The sequence below is a fragment of the Macaca fascicularis genome, chromosome 17 (assembly GCF_037993035.2).
Source record: "Macaca fascicularis isolate 582-1 chromosome 17, T2T-MFA8v1.1".
Classification (NCBI taxonomy): domain Eukaryota; kingdom Metazoa; phylum Chordata; class Mammalia; order Primates; family Cercopithecidae; genus Macaca; species Macaca fascicularis.
In genome coordinates, this window is record NC_088391.1 from 99402933 (window position 1) to 99421573 (window position 18641).

At 38.7% G+C, this 18641-nt stretch overlaps 1 protein-coding gene across 12 annotated transcripts in view; it reads left to right on the forward strand.

The window, feature by feature from the left end:
• Nucleotides 1-18641, forward strand: part of MYO16 (myosin XVI) — a 698554-nt gene that overhangs the window by 217462 nt on the left and 462451 nt on the right. For 10 of the 12 annotated variants that reach the window (XM_045377420.2, XM_005586232.4, XM_074021383.1 and 7 more), the window contains 2 exons: nt 1654-1724; nt 16893-17036. In XM_045377420.2, coding sequence (XP_045233355.2) covers nt 1654-1724; nt 16893-17036 — 215 coding nt within the window. The remainder of the gene's footprint in view (nt 1-1653; nt 1725-16892; nt 17037-18641) is intronic. The other 2 variants (XM_074021386.1, XM_074021385.1) reach the window with 1 other exon arrangement.

Sequence of the window (18641 nt, forward strand, 5' to 3'; positions counted from 1 at the left end):
TCGACCTTCCTGGAGAGGAGGCTTCGCATAGTCACGATGTCAGCCAAGACTCATGTTGCCTTCTGTGATATGCAGTTAGATTTGGGGAAGAGAGTCAGAGACTAGACATTGGAACACATAAAAGAATTGGAGTGCCATAGGAAAGATGGCCCCTTCAGGCAACATTTCACTTTACAGATAAAGTTAATTGGGAAGACAGTATGCCTCAGTGAGGTAAGAGTTTGAACCTGAGCCATTTTGTACAGTTCTGTGTCATAATGAAATAAAAGAGTAACTGTTGCTTTAATTTTGTGTGTGTGGAAAATGCATTCATGGTATTTTATTAAAAGTATGGTATTGCTGTTAGTAGTGGAAACCATTATAGTGCGTTGGGGATTGAAGAACCTTTCTGTGTTGCTGGTCTTATAGCTTCATTTTAAGTAGCAGAGAATGGAACACAATCAATCAATCTCTTAATAGTCTGTGGCATTCTGTGTACTAATGAATTCACCTTTGCTGTTCAAATGGAAATACAGGTCACCTTTCAACTGTGAATTTATTCTAGTAATTGGTATATAGTTTGATCCATTTGACTTAACTAATTTGGATATATGTGGCTTTGTTCTGAAGCGCTTTGTGAGAATGGTGGAAACATTGCCAAGGGCTCATGGCACCAGTGGAAGGTTAATGTTAAAAAGGAAGCTTTTATTGCTTTAAGCCAATGGGCCTTAATGAATTAAAAATAAAAATAAAAATTCAGTGACCAGATGTACCATATGACCCAGCCATCCCATTACTGGGTATATACCCAAAGGATTATAAATGATGCTGCTATAAGGACACATGCACACATATGTTTATTGCGGCACTATTCACAATAGCAAAGACTTGGAATCAACCCAAATGTCCATCAGTGACAGATTGGATTAAGAAAATGTGGCACATATACACCATGGAATACTATGCAGCCATAAAAAACGATGAGTTTGTGTCCTTTGTAGGGACATGGATGCAGCTGGAAACCATCATTCTTAGCAAACTATCACAAGAACAGAAACCAAACACCGCATGTTCTCACTCATAGGTGGGAACTGAACAATGAGATCACTTGGACTCAGGAAGGGGAACATCACACACTGGGGCCTATCATGGGGAGGGGGGAGGGGGGAGGGATTGCATTGGGAGTTATACCTGATGTAAATGACGAGTTGATGGGTGCAGCACACCAACATGGCACAAGTATACATATGTAACAAACCTGCACGTTATGCACATGTACCCTACAACTTAAAGTATAATAATAATAAAAAAAAATTCAGTGACCTAATGCCCATGTGAACCTAATGAAGTAATTTCTTTCATTTTGCTTTTTGTTCTACAATGGATGCAAACACCAGACACTTTGAAACAGTAAACTTTAAAAAATCTGTTTCACTTTCTCATTAATTTGCATGGTTGTAATAGGAAATTATGTTGCCCAACCATGGAATAAGTTTGAAGATGACGAGAAACACCACCAATCATCATGTAAAATAGGGTCGGATGGCACAGAAGCTATCTTTGTTGGTGTTCACAGCTGTTTGCGTTTTAGATGTTAATGAAAGGCTACACATTTGGTTCCACACGTGGAAGAAGGATGCTCTGTAACTCCATTCTCCTCTCTGTTGTTTTCAGTGCTTCGGCTCCTAAAGGAGGGGGCAGACCCCCACACCCTCGTCTCCTCGGGAGGGTCCCTGCTCCATCTGGTAAGAACCGGCACAATCAGTGCCAGTGCATGGGGACACCCGGGGGAGAATACATTACAGGTTCCAACCCAGGAACGAAATGCACATCTCACGGACGATGATCAGAAGGAGGATGTGTTTCTAATTAACAGGCTGCTGCAATTATTGTTAATTACTGTATTGAAGTTTGTAAGTAATCTTTCATCAATGAAGTTAGAATTTCTGCCCTAAAGAAATCACTTTTAAAAACTAATAGCCTTCAAAATAAGTTAAATAATATTGTATCAGTTATACAGTATTAGGCAATCATCCTTTCTTTTTTCCCACAAGTTGTCCTTATTCCTCTAATGAAATTTTACTATATTTTGCTCGTGATCCAGCTCATAGAAATGCAAATACAGCCTGCCCTGTAGTATTTTAGAAACAAAGAAGGGGGTAAGTGAATAAATAAGTAACTACATTTAAAAATATTATATTATAAATAACTACATTTAAAATATCATATTAGGTCATGTGCAAGAAATTTTTGCTGGTTCTGTTAGGGGCCAAAATAAAGTAAAAGTCAATAAGTATTCGATTTGGTGGTCTTTACAACTAATTTAAAGATAGGAACTTAATTTTGAAAAATATAAATTAACGTAAGATATCAGTCTAATTTATGACTGTCTTTCAACACAAAAAATAATGTTGTATTTCTTCACACTATAGCAAACTGTAGTAGAGGGGGTCACGCCCTTAACTTCCAGAAGCTTCTTAACATCACATAAATTTTCAACCTTGATTGCACCTGGGAATCACATGGGTGTTATTAAAATACTGACACCTGACTCCCAACCCGAGTTGAACTCACAAAGATTCTTCTTTTTTCTGGGATGTAGCTTGACCACTGGGAGTTGTTAAGACTTCCCAGGTGATTCTAATTTATGGCCAACGTTGGGGAAAAACTGCACGAAAGAGAAACTGGTGTATACCAAAGGCTCAAGAGATCTGGAATGCAAGTTATTACATAGTCAGCAGAACAGAAAAAGAACAGAGAATATTGTGATAGAAGACAGTTTGCCAAAGAACATAGGCGCTTTCTCTCTAGCATTGGAAATAGATACAAAGAGAGATTTCCAGGTAACCTTTTCCTTCTCTGGAATGTTTTGGTTATGAAATATCTCTGTTTTACACTCAGATACTTATATGACTTCCATGATATTTTCAAGGAGTCGTACCTCATTAGTCCCTAGATCCTAGGTTTTATTTTAAGCAATCCTACTAGGCCCATTCTGCTAAGAGTCTTCCATAGATCAATATTCTCTTCATGGCAAATATCATAAGCCTGTTTTTTTGTTTGTTTGTTTGTTTGTTTTTGTTGTTGTTGAGACGGAGTCTCGCTCTGTCCCCCAGGCTGGAGTGCAGTGGTGCCATCTCCACTCACTGCAAACTCCGCCTCCCGGGTTTACGCCATTCTCCTGCCTCAGCCTCCCGGGTAGCTGGGACTACAGGCGCCCGCCACCTCGCCCGGCTAATTTTTTGTATTTTTAGTAGAGATGGGGTTTCACCGTGTTAGCCAGGATGGTCTCAATCTCCTGACCTCATGATCTGCCTGCCTCGGCCTCCCAAAGTGCTGGGATTACAAGCGTGGGCCACCGCGCCCGGCCCATCAGCCTGTTTTTCAGAAGGTCTAGTTATCAGCATGTTTGCACGTCCCAGTAGAAGACAGACCTCTTCCGTGAACAAATCAGTGCAAGTCATTGTTGCTGTTACTAGGAAAGTGTTATTTCTGTGTATTTATGAGTGAGAGAGAAAGAGGAAGGAAAGGAGAAGGAAGAGGAGAGGGAAGGGAAACACAAGGGGCACAGGGGACAGCGAGAGACTGTCACTTCTTCACGTGTGTGTATACATATAGAGAGAGATTAGATTGATATGTTAATTTTGATATTTTTCAAAATTAAGTTCCTATCTTTAAATTAATTGTGAAGACCACCAAATCAAATACCTGTTGTCTTTTACTTTATGTTTGTCCCTAACAGATATAGATAGGTAGGTAGATAGGTAGGTAGATAGATAGATAGAGATAGAGATAGAGATATATAGTATCTGACTTTGAATGAACACATGCATCTCTATGCTCCCAATCAACAGATTAGCAGTTGCTTTCTTGACCTTTGAAATGAAGCCACACCACCACCATCTCTCATCCCCTCGGCAGCTGCCAGCCAGTTTTAAACCGCCATCTCTCTTTTCTGGATAAACAGCTTTCTCACTCTTCTCCCAGGTTCCATCTTTGCCTACACCGTCCTGTTTCCCATTCTCAGCCAGGTCATGTCACTTCTGTATCTGAAATGCTCCAACAGCTTTCCTTCTCTCATAAGTAAAAGCCAAAGTCCTGCTTATGACCACACCATGATCTGTCTCAAGCCCCAGCCCACAGCCGTTGCATCTTCTCCAGTCACTTTCCCTCTGTGCTCTGCTCTGCTGACACCAGCCGTCTTGCTGCTCATTCAGCACCGGCCTGTGCTCCTGCTTCGTGTGCTCTTGCCGGGTTTCCACATGGTACAAGCCTCCCAGATGTACATGGCTCGCTTGCTGACTTGCTGTGGGTCTCTGCTCAACATGATCTAAAGGAGCAGCCCTCCCTGGCTTGCCCTATGGGGTATAATTACTCACCGCTGACGTCAAGCAACTTCACTTCCATCCCTTTATCTTGTTCTTTCCCATCTTTTATAGCACACTTGTCACCAAACCCATCGTAGGTTCAGGTGACTCTTTTCTATTTCCTAGAATGTTAGCTCCATCAGAGGCAGGACTTGTCATATTTTCATGAATATTATAATGCCCAGGAGAGCGCCTGATACTCAGAGATGCTCAGTAGCTTTGTTAAGGAGATAAGCTAATTAATTAATGTTACTACTTAATTAATATCTGACACTGTGATAGATATTGGGGTGAAAAGATGCAAAATGCGTATACTGTGTGCATCTGAGGGAGACAGAAAAAGAAACTGCTGATTGCAGCGGACTGAAGAGGGATACGCAGATGACAGTGAAGGAGGCAAACAATGGGGCCACTCGGCTGCCTCTGGGCATCAGTTACAAAGGCTTTTCTCACTCTCCTGGTCTGGCTTAATAACCCTTTTGTCCAAGCTCTCATAACATACACTCCTTGCTTCTCTGTAGATATTGCCACAATGGAGTATAATTAATGGAATATGTGGCTTTTTCTCTCTGCTAGACTGAAATCTCAGAAACCGTGACTGTCTTGGATACTTTTCTTAGCATGTGATGCATAGTGAATACTTGTCCAAGGTCTCATAATGTACCCGCCTTGCTTCTCCATAGATCTTGTCACAATGGATTCTAATTAATGGAATATGTGGCTTTTTCTCTCGGCTAGACTGAAATCTCAAAAACTGTGGCTGTCTTGTATACTTTTCTGTTCTTAGCATGTGATGCATAGTGAATACTCAATACATAATCAGTGAATGAATGAATGAGCTCTAAGGATATAAGGCGTGATGCATAGTGAATACTCAATACATAGTCAATGAATGAATGAATGAGCTCAAAGGATATAAGGCGTGATGCATAGTGAATACTCAATACATAGTCAATGAATGAATGAATGAGCTCTAAGGATATAAGGCGTGATGCATAGTGAATACTCAATACATAGTCAATGAATGAACGAATGAGCTCTAAGGATATAAGGCGTGATGCATGGTGAATACTCAATACATAGTCAATGAATGAATGAATGAGCTCAAAGGATATAAGGCGTGATGCATGGTGAATACTCAATACATAGTCAATGAATGAATGAATGAGCTCTAAGGATATAAGGCGTGATGCATAGTGAATACTCAATACATAGTCAATGAATGAACGAATGAGCTCTAAGGATATAAGGCGTGATGCATAGTGAATACTCAATACATAGTCAATGAATGAACGAATGAGCTCTAAGGATGTAAGGCGTGATGCATAGTGAATACTCAATACATAGTCAATGAATGAATGAATGCGCTCTAGGGATATAAGCGTCTCTTTGGGTGAAGACCTAGTTAACAGTATACAGAGTATACTCTAAGCCTGGGTAACAGAGTATAAAGATTCAGAAATGGTAGCATTTGAAGGAAAAAGAAATGAGAAGATTAAACTGATGAGGGAGATGGAAAGCACTTTATTAACTCCCAACCCAGTGCAAAAATATTGTATTTTTATATTGTTATGCAAAGGTTGTGAGACTAGGACAAAGTGGAAGATGAATCTGGAGGACGGATAAGGAAACCTCGTGGCAGCTGAAGGAGGGGGCGCTTAGTGCTGAAGTCTCCTTTTCCTGGGGTTACCAAGTAAATAAAAACAAATGAAAAATTGCAGGTTGCTGGAGAGATGAAATTACAGGGTTTCAAAATGTCTTAAGTACTGAAAAAGGCAATTTAGCCATCTAAAATGTCAAGCGTGAGTATCTGTGCTGTTTGCCTCACCTTTTGGGCGTCCCACGTTATGGAGCCTGAAGCTTCATCAGCACGGAGCTCTAATTATAGACGATCAGGGACTTGGAGGGAACGGCAGAATGCGTTTGTGGAGCATCAGGAATCAGCTGCAGAAATTACTGCGTTGTGTTGTTTACCTCAATTGTTGTTAAAAGTGGATATTTGAGAAACATTTTCATATTTTTGGCCATATAACATCTTTAGTTTTATCTTCTTTTTCATAAAATTTCAACAAATACATCTGAATTAATCTTTTTACCTCATCCTCTATTGAATCATGTCTGTGTTAAACCTATGGCAGGTATCAGGTACTCTGACAGAAGGGGATTAATTGCAAAAAGTAACAACGTCTGTATCCCAGGCATTTGGTCTCATGAGGACAGTATAGACGAAACCTTACATTTAACTCTTTGCAAAAAAAAAAAAATTATGTTTATGAAGTAAAAAACAGTATTACATAGGTTTTGCTAAAATGTCTGGAGTTTTGTTAGTACCTTTATTCAATGAGCAATTGAGAAGGAGCTCCTGATGGTAACTGAACCCTCAGCCTCAGACTATAGCCAAGTTTGGATGAAATATATTAGAAATAAGAAATACTCTTTCTTTGATCAAGTGAATTATAGATATAGGAATTTAAACAGTGGAATTCATGTAGCTGTTAAAAATATTGAGCCGGCCGGGCGCGGTGACTCACGCCTGTAATCCTAACACTTTGGGAGGCTGAGGCGGGTGGATCATGAGGTCAGGAGATTGAGACCATCCTGGTTAACAAGGTGAAACCCGTCTCTACTAAAAATACAAAAAATTGGCTGGGTGTGGTGGCGGGCGCCTGTAGTCCCAGCTACTCAGGAGGCTGAAGCAGGAGAATGGTGTGAACCTGGGAGGTGGAACTTGCAGTGAGCTGAGATCACGCCACTGCACTCCAGCCTGGGCGACAGAGCGAGACTCCATCTCAAAAGAAAAAGATATATATATATTGAGCCATAATGTATCTGAAACTATGTCCAAAACATATTATACATGTCCAAAGCCGGTTACAGAATAGTGTGTATAGCACAATCGGATGTATGAGAGAGAGAGAGAGAATCCTTTTAATAGCCAATGGAGGATCTTGAAGACCAGATAAGCAATTTTCAACAGTGACTCAGGTTGGGTAAAGGGGACAAGGTCTTTTAATTTTTTTCTGTTTCCTTTTTACAAATGACTTGAACATTTTAAATAAGCATGCATGTTTCATATAATAAAACTAACATAAAACTAGTTAAGACTGTTTTTATTTAAATTTTGAATTATTTAATAATTTTGCTACTCAAACAAGAAAATGTGCTGCTCAAAACCGAGCTGCTTTTTGTGCTTCACCATCAGTTTCTCTAAAGGCTTGGATGCTATAGGAAGCAGAGATAATTAGCAACTTACTACATAGAGGCGGTTCAACAGCCTAATTTTCAAACTCTAGCAGAAAATAATGTATTTTACAGAGGCAGAATATCAGGATTCCAGAGAAAATGCCTAGAGAAGTATCTTATTTTTAAAAATATATAGTGTTAAAGAACAAAAATAGTTGGTGTGTGGAAGGTGCCCACCAGCGACCCCGCCCACCCACCTGGACACTGGCCATTGAACTCCAACCCCCTTTTCTGCTTTCCTAGAAGAAAAAGGGCAAGAGCTACAAGGGCAGACTCTAGCAAGAACATCGTTCACAGCAGAAGACAATGTCCCCTCTGCACAGGGGCGTTTTCCACACGGGGCCCCCACTCCACATCCTCCAAGGACCTCACAGGGGCTGTTCCTGCATGTTCCTTGGAGGATGTGGAATGGGAGCCCCATGGAGGATGCAGCAGCAGAAAGCAGGAGGCAGGTGAGGGGCAGGGAAGAGAGCGGGCACAGCCAGGCGAGTTGGGTGATCTGACGTCTGAGGGTGAGTGCTGCAGGGTGCTGCCTGGCCCTGGCAAACAGGCAATGGAGGGGCCACGGACTGTGAACAAGAGACTCTTCACATAACCCCAGGGGTGCAATTCAAGATTCAAAATTCTGGCTGGATGTGGCTTTTTCAAATTCAATGTCTTTTGGGTCCTTGAGAACCATCACATTCATAATTGGAAAGTCCCTAGTTCAGAATTTTAGATCATTAGTGAAATCTCCAGCTACATCTTGGATGAGAATAATAACCTTGACCTGCCTGCGGGCGTATTTTTATCATGATTCCCTGCATGCTTGACTTAGAGGGCAAAAGGGCAACAGAAGAGCACGTTGTGATGATGCTTTAAATGCTACCAGAAACCCAGTGGATGAGTTTTCCATTTTTTAGGAATACACACAGGCCTGATTTGCTCCACATCAAACGATCAAAGAAAGGCCCCAGTGAGGTTAGTAGCTAGATTTTGTGTTTTGTTTTTATATCTTTGTAATAAGGATCCCAAATTATTAAGAATCAGAACTCTTTCCTGGCAGGGTGAAGGCAGATAACAAGGCATTTTTCACAGACTTCTGATAGAATTGTAACTCCCCTAAGGAAACTTGCAGAAATCCACCTTCAAAGCCACTGGTAACAAAATCTTTCCTAGAGAAACTAGAGGTTTCTAGTGAGAAAGGGTTTCCTTACTTATCAGCCTGAAACTCACCTACTTAGAAAGTCCTTCCTTAAGCAATCTTAATAATTTATATTACTCTCTAGATGTACCAGACTGCTAATAATTCCACAAATGGCTGTTTCCATTCCTCCTCGATATCGCTCAGGCTGTTTCTTACTCTGGCGAGCTCTACTGAGACAGGCCAGCAGCTCACCACTGTCCCCTCTCGGCTTTCTGCCTGCGTCATCCCCCAATTGTAGGTTGTTCTTCCAGAGGTGAGTTCTTGTTTATAATATCAGCCCTCTGGCTTAGCACAGCGCTGGGTGCATAGTAGTTCCTCAATGAAAATATAGGTTTAACTAACAGATATATGAATGTCTCACCCCAGGCTGCCTCCACTTGTTAAATGCCTCCTGATCCTTCAAGACTAGCTCCTGTGTTCCCATATCCAATTATCCAATTCCCATCAGGCTGTTAGGTACCTTCTGCTGTGACTGCATAGAATGCTATGCATACCCTTTATCACAAACCTCACACTATCAAACAGCACTATCTCTTAAGAGTAGTTACTGTGTAATTCACCTTCATATATACCTTGCCAAGTGCAGCTGGAATATCATGTTGCCTAATAAAATCTAGAGAATTTAAAATACAGCAAACCAGTGCTGCTGATGAAGGAGATGGGTTTATACTCACTTAACAGGAAAACAGGTTTTTAGGATTTTAAAATTTCTGGATGTGGTTCAGTGTTTAGAGTCCAGTTCCATTGGCCGGAAGCCGTGGCTCTCTGCAGTACAAATAGAAATAATAAATATAATTCAACTCACCGCATTCTGCGTAGTTTATCTATGGCGAGATAACCTGGAATATAATATTTGCCAGAGGGAAGATCATGAAAAGCAAAAATAAGTATGTTCAAGATGACACTACAGTGAATATGATCCTTCAGTGTGATGTAGTGGCAGAGAAGTGGACGTGAGTTTGCACAGATGCAAGCACAAGCTAAAAGGGCCGGTCTGCGGCATTGCTGTTGAATAAAAACGAGTGTATGGAAGTTCCAGAATGATGTTAGATTTTGAGAAATTGCAAAAAAAATTAAATTTGTTTTGCTACTGATATAAATTTATCTCTTTTGTCCCCCACTTTTCTTCTCTGTCACTGTTTCTGACTTTATAGAAATGTTCTTTGAACTACTGAGAACTCATAAACATAGGACAAAAACATGGACTATATCTCATTCAAATTGTGCACCTCACATCGCTGCTTCTTCCCCCATAGCTACTAAAAGTTCAGAGCTTTTTTTTTTTTTAAATTTACCTGTAGAACTGTGCCTGGCACATGACATTCATGAAGACAACCCCGGATCAAACTGGATGCTTTCTTAATAATTCTTTCTCTAGTCTCCTCTACCATGACTGCTCCATAACCATTACAGAGAAGGGAAGGGGAAGCTCTCATTGTGAAACATGTAGACTTGTGAAAACTCATGTTAAAATAGATCCAACCCTCATTTTAAAAATTGATGAAAGATAACTCTTATGTATGAACCACAGAATTTGATATGAACCTTCAGACTTGATGTGTGATTTGTAAATATTTGTAATAATTTTCTGATTTACTGAGTGATAGATTTCAGGGTCATTCATGATATGTTCATTAGCCAATTAGAAGGGCCAGAATCCAGAAACCACCCCTTACACCAAGACAGAAAACACACACACACACACACACACACACACACACACACACACACACACACACACACACACACATTTTAAGTTCAAAGTTCCCTTTGCTTGTCATTTGGTTCCTATGATTTTCAGTACTTTCAGATGAATTGGCAATGTGAATTGTGTTGAGTTTGTATATTAAGACATATTACCTTTGTTTAGAAAGTTACAAATGAGTGAAGGAGTGTAGTACAAGAGAAGTTGTGAACTGCTGATGCAGTGTTGAAAGGATTTGTTGACATGTTCTAATCACACAGTCAAAGGCTTGGACAGCCTTTGAGGAAGGACTTGCTCTCTCATCACCTTGCGCTCTCAGTTTGTCTTAGGAGGCGGAATGAGATATTTTAGTCACAGATTGGGATGCCAGAATGTAATATTTCAGAGTGAAACCAGTCTTGCTAAATGACAAACCAGAAGGGTGGATAAAGTTTGTTGGAGTCCAGGAGGGATGACATTTTGGGGTTCTTATGTGGAATAAGTGGTATCGTTAATGCTTCCTCTGTTGATGGTGTTCTAAGTGGAAAGAAGACTGTCATCGTGGTCCCCAAGTCTTCCATGACAGAGAAGAGTGACCAGGTTGGGAGAAGAGGTAGTACATAAGGATGGGGTAAATCTTAGAAAGAAGCACATCAACGTAAGCATCCAGTGATTCCAGAAGAATCAACGATAAGCTCAGAAGATATCCAAACTTTTTTAGTGCTCTGTGGAAGAATAAGTTTCCCTACACTGGACGAGGCTGCAGGAGAGATGCCGTTTTCAGGGAGACTGACTTCCATTTAGGTTCTCTGGACATTTCCAGAAATGGAAATTGAGCTGGGTTCCCATCATTCCCTGGAGGGGAGTAATCTCTGGCCATGCAGGAATCTAGGAGCTTAGTTGATTAAAGGGCTTGGTAATTCAGGGCAGGCATCACAGGTAGGTTACCCATATAGTCACACAGGGCCTTCTTTTTAGAAAGGTACCATGCTTGGTATGCTTGGTTTCACCCTCTGTTATCACTATCTTGAAATTGTCAATAATTTTAAAACTAGAAGCCGCAGATTTTCATTTTGCACTGGGTCCCACCTTAGCTAGCTCTTCTTGGCATTTCGAGTGGTAAATGAAGGTGACAGCAGGAGCTTGGGGACCTGGCTCCAGGTTGCAGGTGGAGGACCTGGTGGTGTCGGAGTTCTGCTGGGCATAATAGAATGTGGGTTCAGTCACTTTCTTGGTGCCATAAAGTGTCACCGGAAAGTGACTGATGTAAGGAAGAGCAACGTGAGTTGGGAGGAAGATTTCCTGACTTGAAGAAAATTCTTTCTAGGGTAATAGATTTACTACATAACAATATTATAAGAACGTTGTAACAGGAATGTTCCGCCATCATACTCTTTTCAGACAAGAGTGACTAGAAGGTATTTATTGCTGTCAAATTATTATTCATAATCCTCTGAAATGTGATTCCCAAAATTATATCACTTGAGAGGGGCTGATACCACTTTCAACGCTGGATCTAATTAACTCTGTTTGATGAAACACAGTGAAAATCCAAGCTGCAGGTATCTGAATATAAATGTAGATTCCTGAGGTGCAGGTCAAGGATATCTTGACAGGCGCAGAAGGAGGAGGTCACATCTTTATTGATTATATGCTGAGCTATCACAAAGCTAAAGAGAGTGGAAAAGGAATTACTTGCATATGAATTTTCTAAAATGAACTGGATTGGGGCCTCACATTCTAACATCAATTTATTGAACTTTCCTACTGTGCCACTCACCTTCTGTGTCCTTGCACCCAAACCTGAAGCTCCAGGGGATGAGGCCTCAGTTCATACGGTCAGGACACTGAGTCTAGTGACCATTTTATTGCTACACATCACCAAGAACATCAGATACAGAAAGACCTTAGTTCAAAACCAAAATTATAAGAATTCACATTTGTCATTGCACCCATTGCTTACTTGAATCCTAATAATGATGTCTGCTAATACATTCCTCCATACTCTTTAGGGACCTCACACCGTGCTTGTTTGCTGTGGTGGTTATACACTCTTGACACAACCTGATAATAGGGGACGGTATGAGTATTCAGTTAGTGTATCATGATTTCGAACCATAATTTGAACACCCATTTGTTTGGTGAAGTGAGAGATTAAATATTTTGCCTAATCTTTGAAGCTGTTTTTTTGTTTCTTTTTACATACTGAATTTTGAGAGTTCTTTGTATATTCATGATAAATGTCTTTTAACAGATGGGTGTTTTGTGGATATTTTTTCTTAGATTATGGCTTGTCTTTTTATACACTGAGAAGTATCTCCTGAGGAACAGAGGATTTTTATTTTAATTAAATTCAGTTTGCTGATATTTCCCTGATAGGCTGCATTTTTAGTCATCACTAAGATTTTCTGTTATGTTCTTTTTAGAACTTTTGTAACTTTTGGTTTTACATCTTTTGCAATTTTACATTATGAGTAATATTTGAATATAGGGCAAAATGTAGGTCAAAAGGATTTTTATACATGTGTGTACTCAATTGTTTCAGTATAGTTGACTGAAAGAACATTCTTTCTTCACTGAATTTCGCTTGCCACTTTCTTAAAAATTAGTTGTCTATACATGAATTGATCTATTTCTAAATTCTCTGTTGTGTTCATTGATTAATTTGATTTTATGCCAACACCACACTGCTTTGATTGCTATAACTTCATAATGAGGCTTGAAATTAGGTAGCTTTAGTTCATGAATTTTGGGTTCCACCACCCTAAACTTTTTGGGGCAATTTTAGGTCCTTTGCATTAACTTATGAATTTTAGATTCAGCTTTTCAATATATACAAAAAAACTCATCTGGAATTATGACACATTTGGATTGAATCTCCAGATCAATCTGGGAAGGAATGGTTTCCTAACAATATTGCATCTGCTGACCTAAGAACACACTATAAATTTCCATTTATTTAGGTTTTAAAAAAATTTATCTCACTAATATTTTGTTGATTTTGGTGTGCAGGTCTTACTGATGTTTTGTCAGATTTATCCCTAAGTATTTCAATATCCTTAATGCTATTTTAATTTAAAAATTATTTTTCAAAGGCTTACCACTAGCATATAGGAATATCTTTGTTTTGTTGTATAGTGATCTTCCGTCTTTCAACTTTGCTAACTTAATTATTGGTTCTAATAACGTTGCATATTCCATTATATTTTCTACATAGACAATCATGTCATATGTGAATAATGGCAGTTTTAATTATTTCTTTTCAATCTAGATGAATGTATTTGCTTACTCCTTCCTTTTTGCCATGGCTGGAACTGCCAGTGGAATGTTGAAGGGAAGTGGTAAAAGTGAACACGCTTGTTGTCATCTTGGTTTCAGTGCAAAGTGTGGAGGGTTTCTTGGAGACAATTATTAGCTCTTGCTTTGTTATCCAGTCTAATACTCCCTGCCTTTTGTGTCATTTAGAATATGTACACTTATTTATATGGTTACTTACATGTTTAGATTGAAATCTACCACCTTCCTTTTTTTTTGGTACGTGTCCCATTTGTTTCTCTCTCCTCTTTTTCTGCCTTCTTTAGGTTTGAGTATTTTTCATGAATCAGTTTTATCTCTTTTGTGGTATTATGCACTGTGCATGTTATTTTCGTGTTGCTTTAGTATTTAGGATACATCTTTGACTTAACCCTCTCTCGTTTCAAGTGGCATCCTATCCATTCACATGTAGCATAAAAACATTCCTTAAAATATTATGTTTTCATTTCTCCCCTTCCAGCCTTTGTTTTGTTGCTGTAATATATTTTAATCTGTATACATTATAAACCTCATACTCTTTCATGATTTTTAAACAATTATATTTTAAATAGACTAAATGAAAAAATATATATAACTCACACAGTCACAATTCTCAGTGCTCTTCATTCTGACATAATCTTTTAAGAAGATATCCCACAGATCACTGATGCTCTGCCATTAAAAAAAAATCATTTTTCTTTCCTTGTCATATTTTGTTTAATTTATGTTACTGCTAAAAGAAAGAATACAAGGAAATATCAAATTATTACAAACTGATTTGTAAATCTTTTCAAAAATCTTTTCTTCTGAAATATCTAGTCTGCTGTTGATCCCATCTCAGCCATTAAAGGTCTCATCTCTGAAAGTTAAATTTGAGTCTTTTGAATATCTTTCATGTATGTACTTAACATCTTCAATAGATCCCCTAACTTTTTGAACATAGGGAATATAGTTATAAATATGCTTTTAACACCCAGTTTGCTCATTCCACCAGGTGTATCTGTTCACTGTGGATCCTATTTTCCTGCTGTTTTTGTATACTTGGCAATTTTTTTGTTGGATTCTAGACACAGTAAATTTTGCCTTGTTGGGTATTCAGTATTTTTGTAAACAATCTTGAACTCTTTGGGGGCTACTAAATTATTTGGAAACAATTTCATCTCTTCAGGGCCTGAATTTGAAAATTTTTAGTTGGGAACAGAGCAGCATTTAGTTTAGGACTCATATTTCCCTCCACTGAAGCAAAACACATCTAGTACTCTACCCAGTGCCCTGTCAGTTACGCAGTTTTCAGTATGGTTGGCAGGAACAGGCACCATTTCTTGTAATTTATGAGCCCTGAGTTCTCTTTCTTTTCAGGCAGTTCTTTGCCTGACCTTGGGCAGTTTCCTAGAGTGCATGTGCTGATCATTATTCAGCTGAGCACTTGAGGGAGGCATTCTTTAGAACTTTAAAGTTTTTCTCTGTGCAGCTTTGTCCTCTCTGCTACTCTGCTCTGTGAAATGTAACCACCCTGGTCTCTCAAGACATTTCAAGAGCCAGCCTTGGTCAAGCGGGGTTCTTCTCCCTGTGCTGTAGCCTGGGAACTCTCTCAAGGTAGGAGGCTGGAACGGTAGTAGGGCTTATCTTGTTTGCTGCCCATCATTCAGTGGTCATATATTTTGTTTTTCTTTTTTAGTTGATTCAAGCAGGAAGGTACATCTGGTCCCTGTTACAGGGAAGCAAAAATTCTACAATGATTTGTTTTTAATGGTACTATCCAGTGAATTGGTGGGTAAATTTGTGTGACAGTGCTTCCAGTGGGATATTGATTGGCATTCCTTTGGGGTGGGAAATCTGTTCTATGCATACACATCACAGAAAAAGTGTGTATCTCATAACCCAGAAATTGTGCTGACCTATTTAATAATAAGTTTTTAAAAACTAATTGTACTGATATGCATTTGGCATTAATGTAACTTGTAGATGTAAATATGAAAAATACTCATAAGGCCGGGTGTGGTGGCTCTCACCTGTAATCCCAGCACTTTGGGAGGCCAAGGCAGGGGGATCACAAGGTCAAGAGATTGAGACCATCCTGGCCAACATGGTAAAACCCTATCTCTACTAAAAATAAAAAAATTAGCTGGGCGTGGTAGCATGCTTCTGTAGTCCCAGCTACTCAGGAGGCTGAGGTAGGAGAATTACTTGAACCTGGGAGGTGGAGGTTGCAGTGAGCCAAGATCACGCCACTGCACTCCAGCCTGGTGACAAAGCAAGACTCTTGTCTCAAAAAAAAAAAAAAAAGAAGACGAAAAATAAAAATACTCATAAAAGGACTAGATGATTTGAAGAGGTCAATGCAAATAAATATGTGGGACTTTTCAAAAATTAGAAATTCAAGATGATAAAGGCAGAACATCAAAGTACAGGACTCATTTAAGCACAGTTGCATAGATTGTACACCCGTGATGCCAGCCCTGACTTACACATACAATATTTACCTGAGTTTGAACTATAGATAGTAAAGTTGCTTGATGGTTTGATTTAGTAAATTATTGAACATATATAAAATGCAACAGTATAAAATCATAAAAATTCATTTTAGGAGACTCTAATTTCAACTGTTAACTTTTACAGTATGACATGCTATGAAATGTGACTAGGGTGGAGGCTACAGATGGGAATGTTGAGGAATTAAGTTGCATGGATTCTAAAGGGCCTTGTCTATTTGGATGCAATTAAATAGTTACACTTTATTCTTTTGGCAGTGACAAACTATGCATGTTTTAGAGTAGAAGGGTACTGTGATCAACTCTGTACTTTTAGGAAGATAATTATTATAATTCAAGTTTTATAAAAAAAAAATCCTATTTCCAAATGAAATAAAAACCAGTAAGTAAGTACTTTTTTTGACCTTCCTACTATCTACCCTGATTTTCTTCTTTCTGTCTGCTGTTCCTTGACCCAGTTCCCCAGAAGTCTTGCATATGTTCTTTTCCTTGTTGGTTAGCCGGGGAAATACATCTTTTCCAAGGTTAGCTTCACCTCTCAACTCCCAAAATTGACATTGAGTTTTTTTTTTTAATCTGTGGGCATTTGGAATAAGCCATATCACAGTTTGTAATAATTGGATATTTCCTTGTATTCTTTCTTTTAGTGTGCTCGGTATGATAATGCCTTCATTGCAGAAATTCTGATTGACAGAGGAGTCAACGTGAACCACCAGGATGAAGATTTCTGGACGCCCATGCACATTGCCTGTGCATGCGATAACCCTGATATTGTCCTGCTTCTTGTATTAGTAAGTAAAGCAGTTCAGTTTACCATTTGAAGATCTGATGGCATGTAAAAGGCTATATATTTAACTAATGATATTTTACAATATTTAATATTTTGGTTGAGGAAAAAATCTGCATATGTTATCATGTATCCCCCTAGAACACAAGATAATTATAGACAAAGGTTGCGGGTCATGTAGTTTATAAAACAAATTGTGCAGATACTATGCCAAATGCAACTTCTCTTGCCTTTCCTTGGGGATTATATGCCTTGATACAAGTCAGTTTCAACTAAAATGGTTTGATAATTTTGTTTTTCAATTCATTCTCATTTTTAAATTTTTAGCCAAAAAAGCATAACATTATAAGGAGATATGGTTTATATTGAATCTTTTTTTTTCTTGGTTACATCTAGTAAAGAAGTGTCTACAATGTTTGTTTACATGAAAACGAGAACTTTAAATATAAAAAGCATTGGAGTTTGTTGTTTTGGTTGTTATTTTCAGTTAATCTTACATCCAGACATTGATCCTCACACATGCTTTATTTTGGAATAGTAATCTCTAGAAAGTATTTCAAGAAACTGTTTACAATTTTTAGAAAATACACTGGAATATATGAGTAAGAATGATTTGCTTTTATTTATTTAAAAAATTAACTTCTTAATGGCTTGCTATTATGCACCTGGAATTCACATTTTTTTATGTAAGCTCAAGATTTTACACAAAAGCAAACTGATGCTCAAATATATTAAACAACTTGCCCTAAGCCAAAAGCAAATGATAGTTAAGAACTCAAGTTCATTGTCAGAAGTCCATTTTTTGTCACTGAGCCATGCTACCAATATTAGTTTCCTGTGCCTGCCATACCATTAAGACATAGTTGATGGCTGTACACACACACAGTTGTAGAGGTTAGAAGTCTGAAGTCAAGGTGTGGACAGGGCCATGCTCCTGCTGTAGGCCCTAGTGATGAAACTCTTCTTGGTGCTTCCTAGTTATGGTGACCCCTGCAGTCCCTGATGTTGCTTAGATTATAGCAGCATCACTCCTGTCTCTGCCTCCATTAGCACATGACTTTCTTCTGTGTCACTGATTCCATATCTCTCATGTTTTCCTTTCAGAAGACACCAGTCATAGGATTTAGGGCCTACCCTCAGGCAGATGGCCTCATTTAACTTGATTACATCTCCAAAGACCTTATTCCCCAATAAGTTCACATCTACAGTACTAGGGAGCATAGCTTTTGGTGGAAAACATTTTAAATATACCATACTGCTCCTCTTCCCCCCTTTTTAAAATTATGAATGAAAATATTTTGGGATTAAAGGCTGTGAATAGGGACTGTCTTAATCTTGCATGAGGTTTAATTTTGTCTCGTTTTCTCTGATTTGTCCTTCAAGAATATGTATACTTCCTTTTTTTCAGTAGAAACATATGTCACTAAAAATGTATGTCTTTCAAATTCTGGAAGATGGAGGGTATATTAATAAGGAAAGGCAAAGGAAATAAAAGATTATTTAGCTTGAAATATAAACTTTTAGAGGGCTAGTACTCTACATAAAAAGGCATGAAAAGCTGCCTGACTCATTTATAAAACAAGATTTGGGTTTTGTAGATACAGAGCCT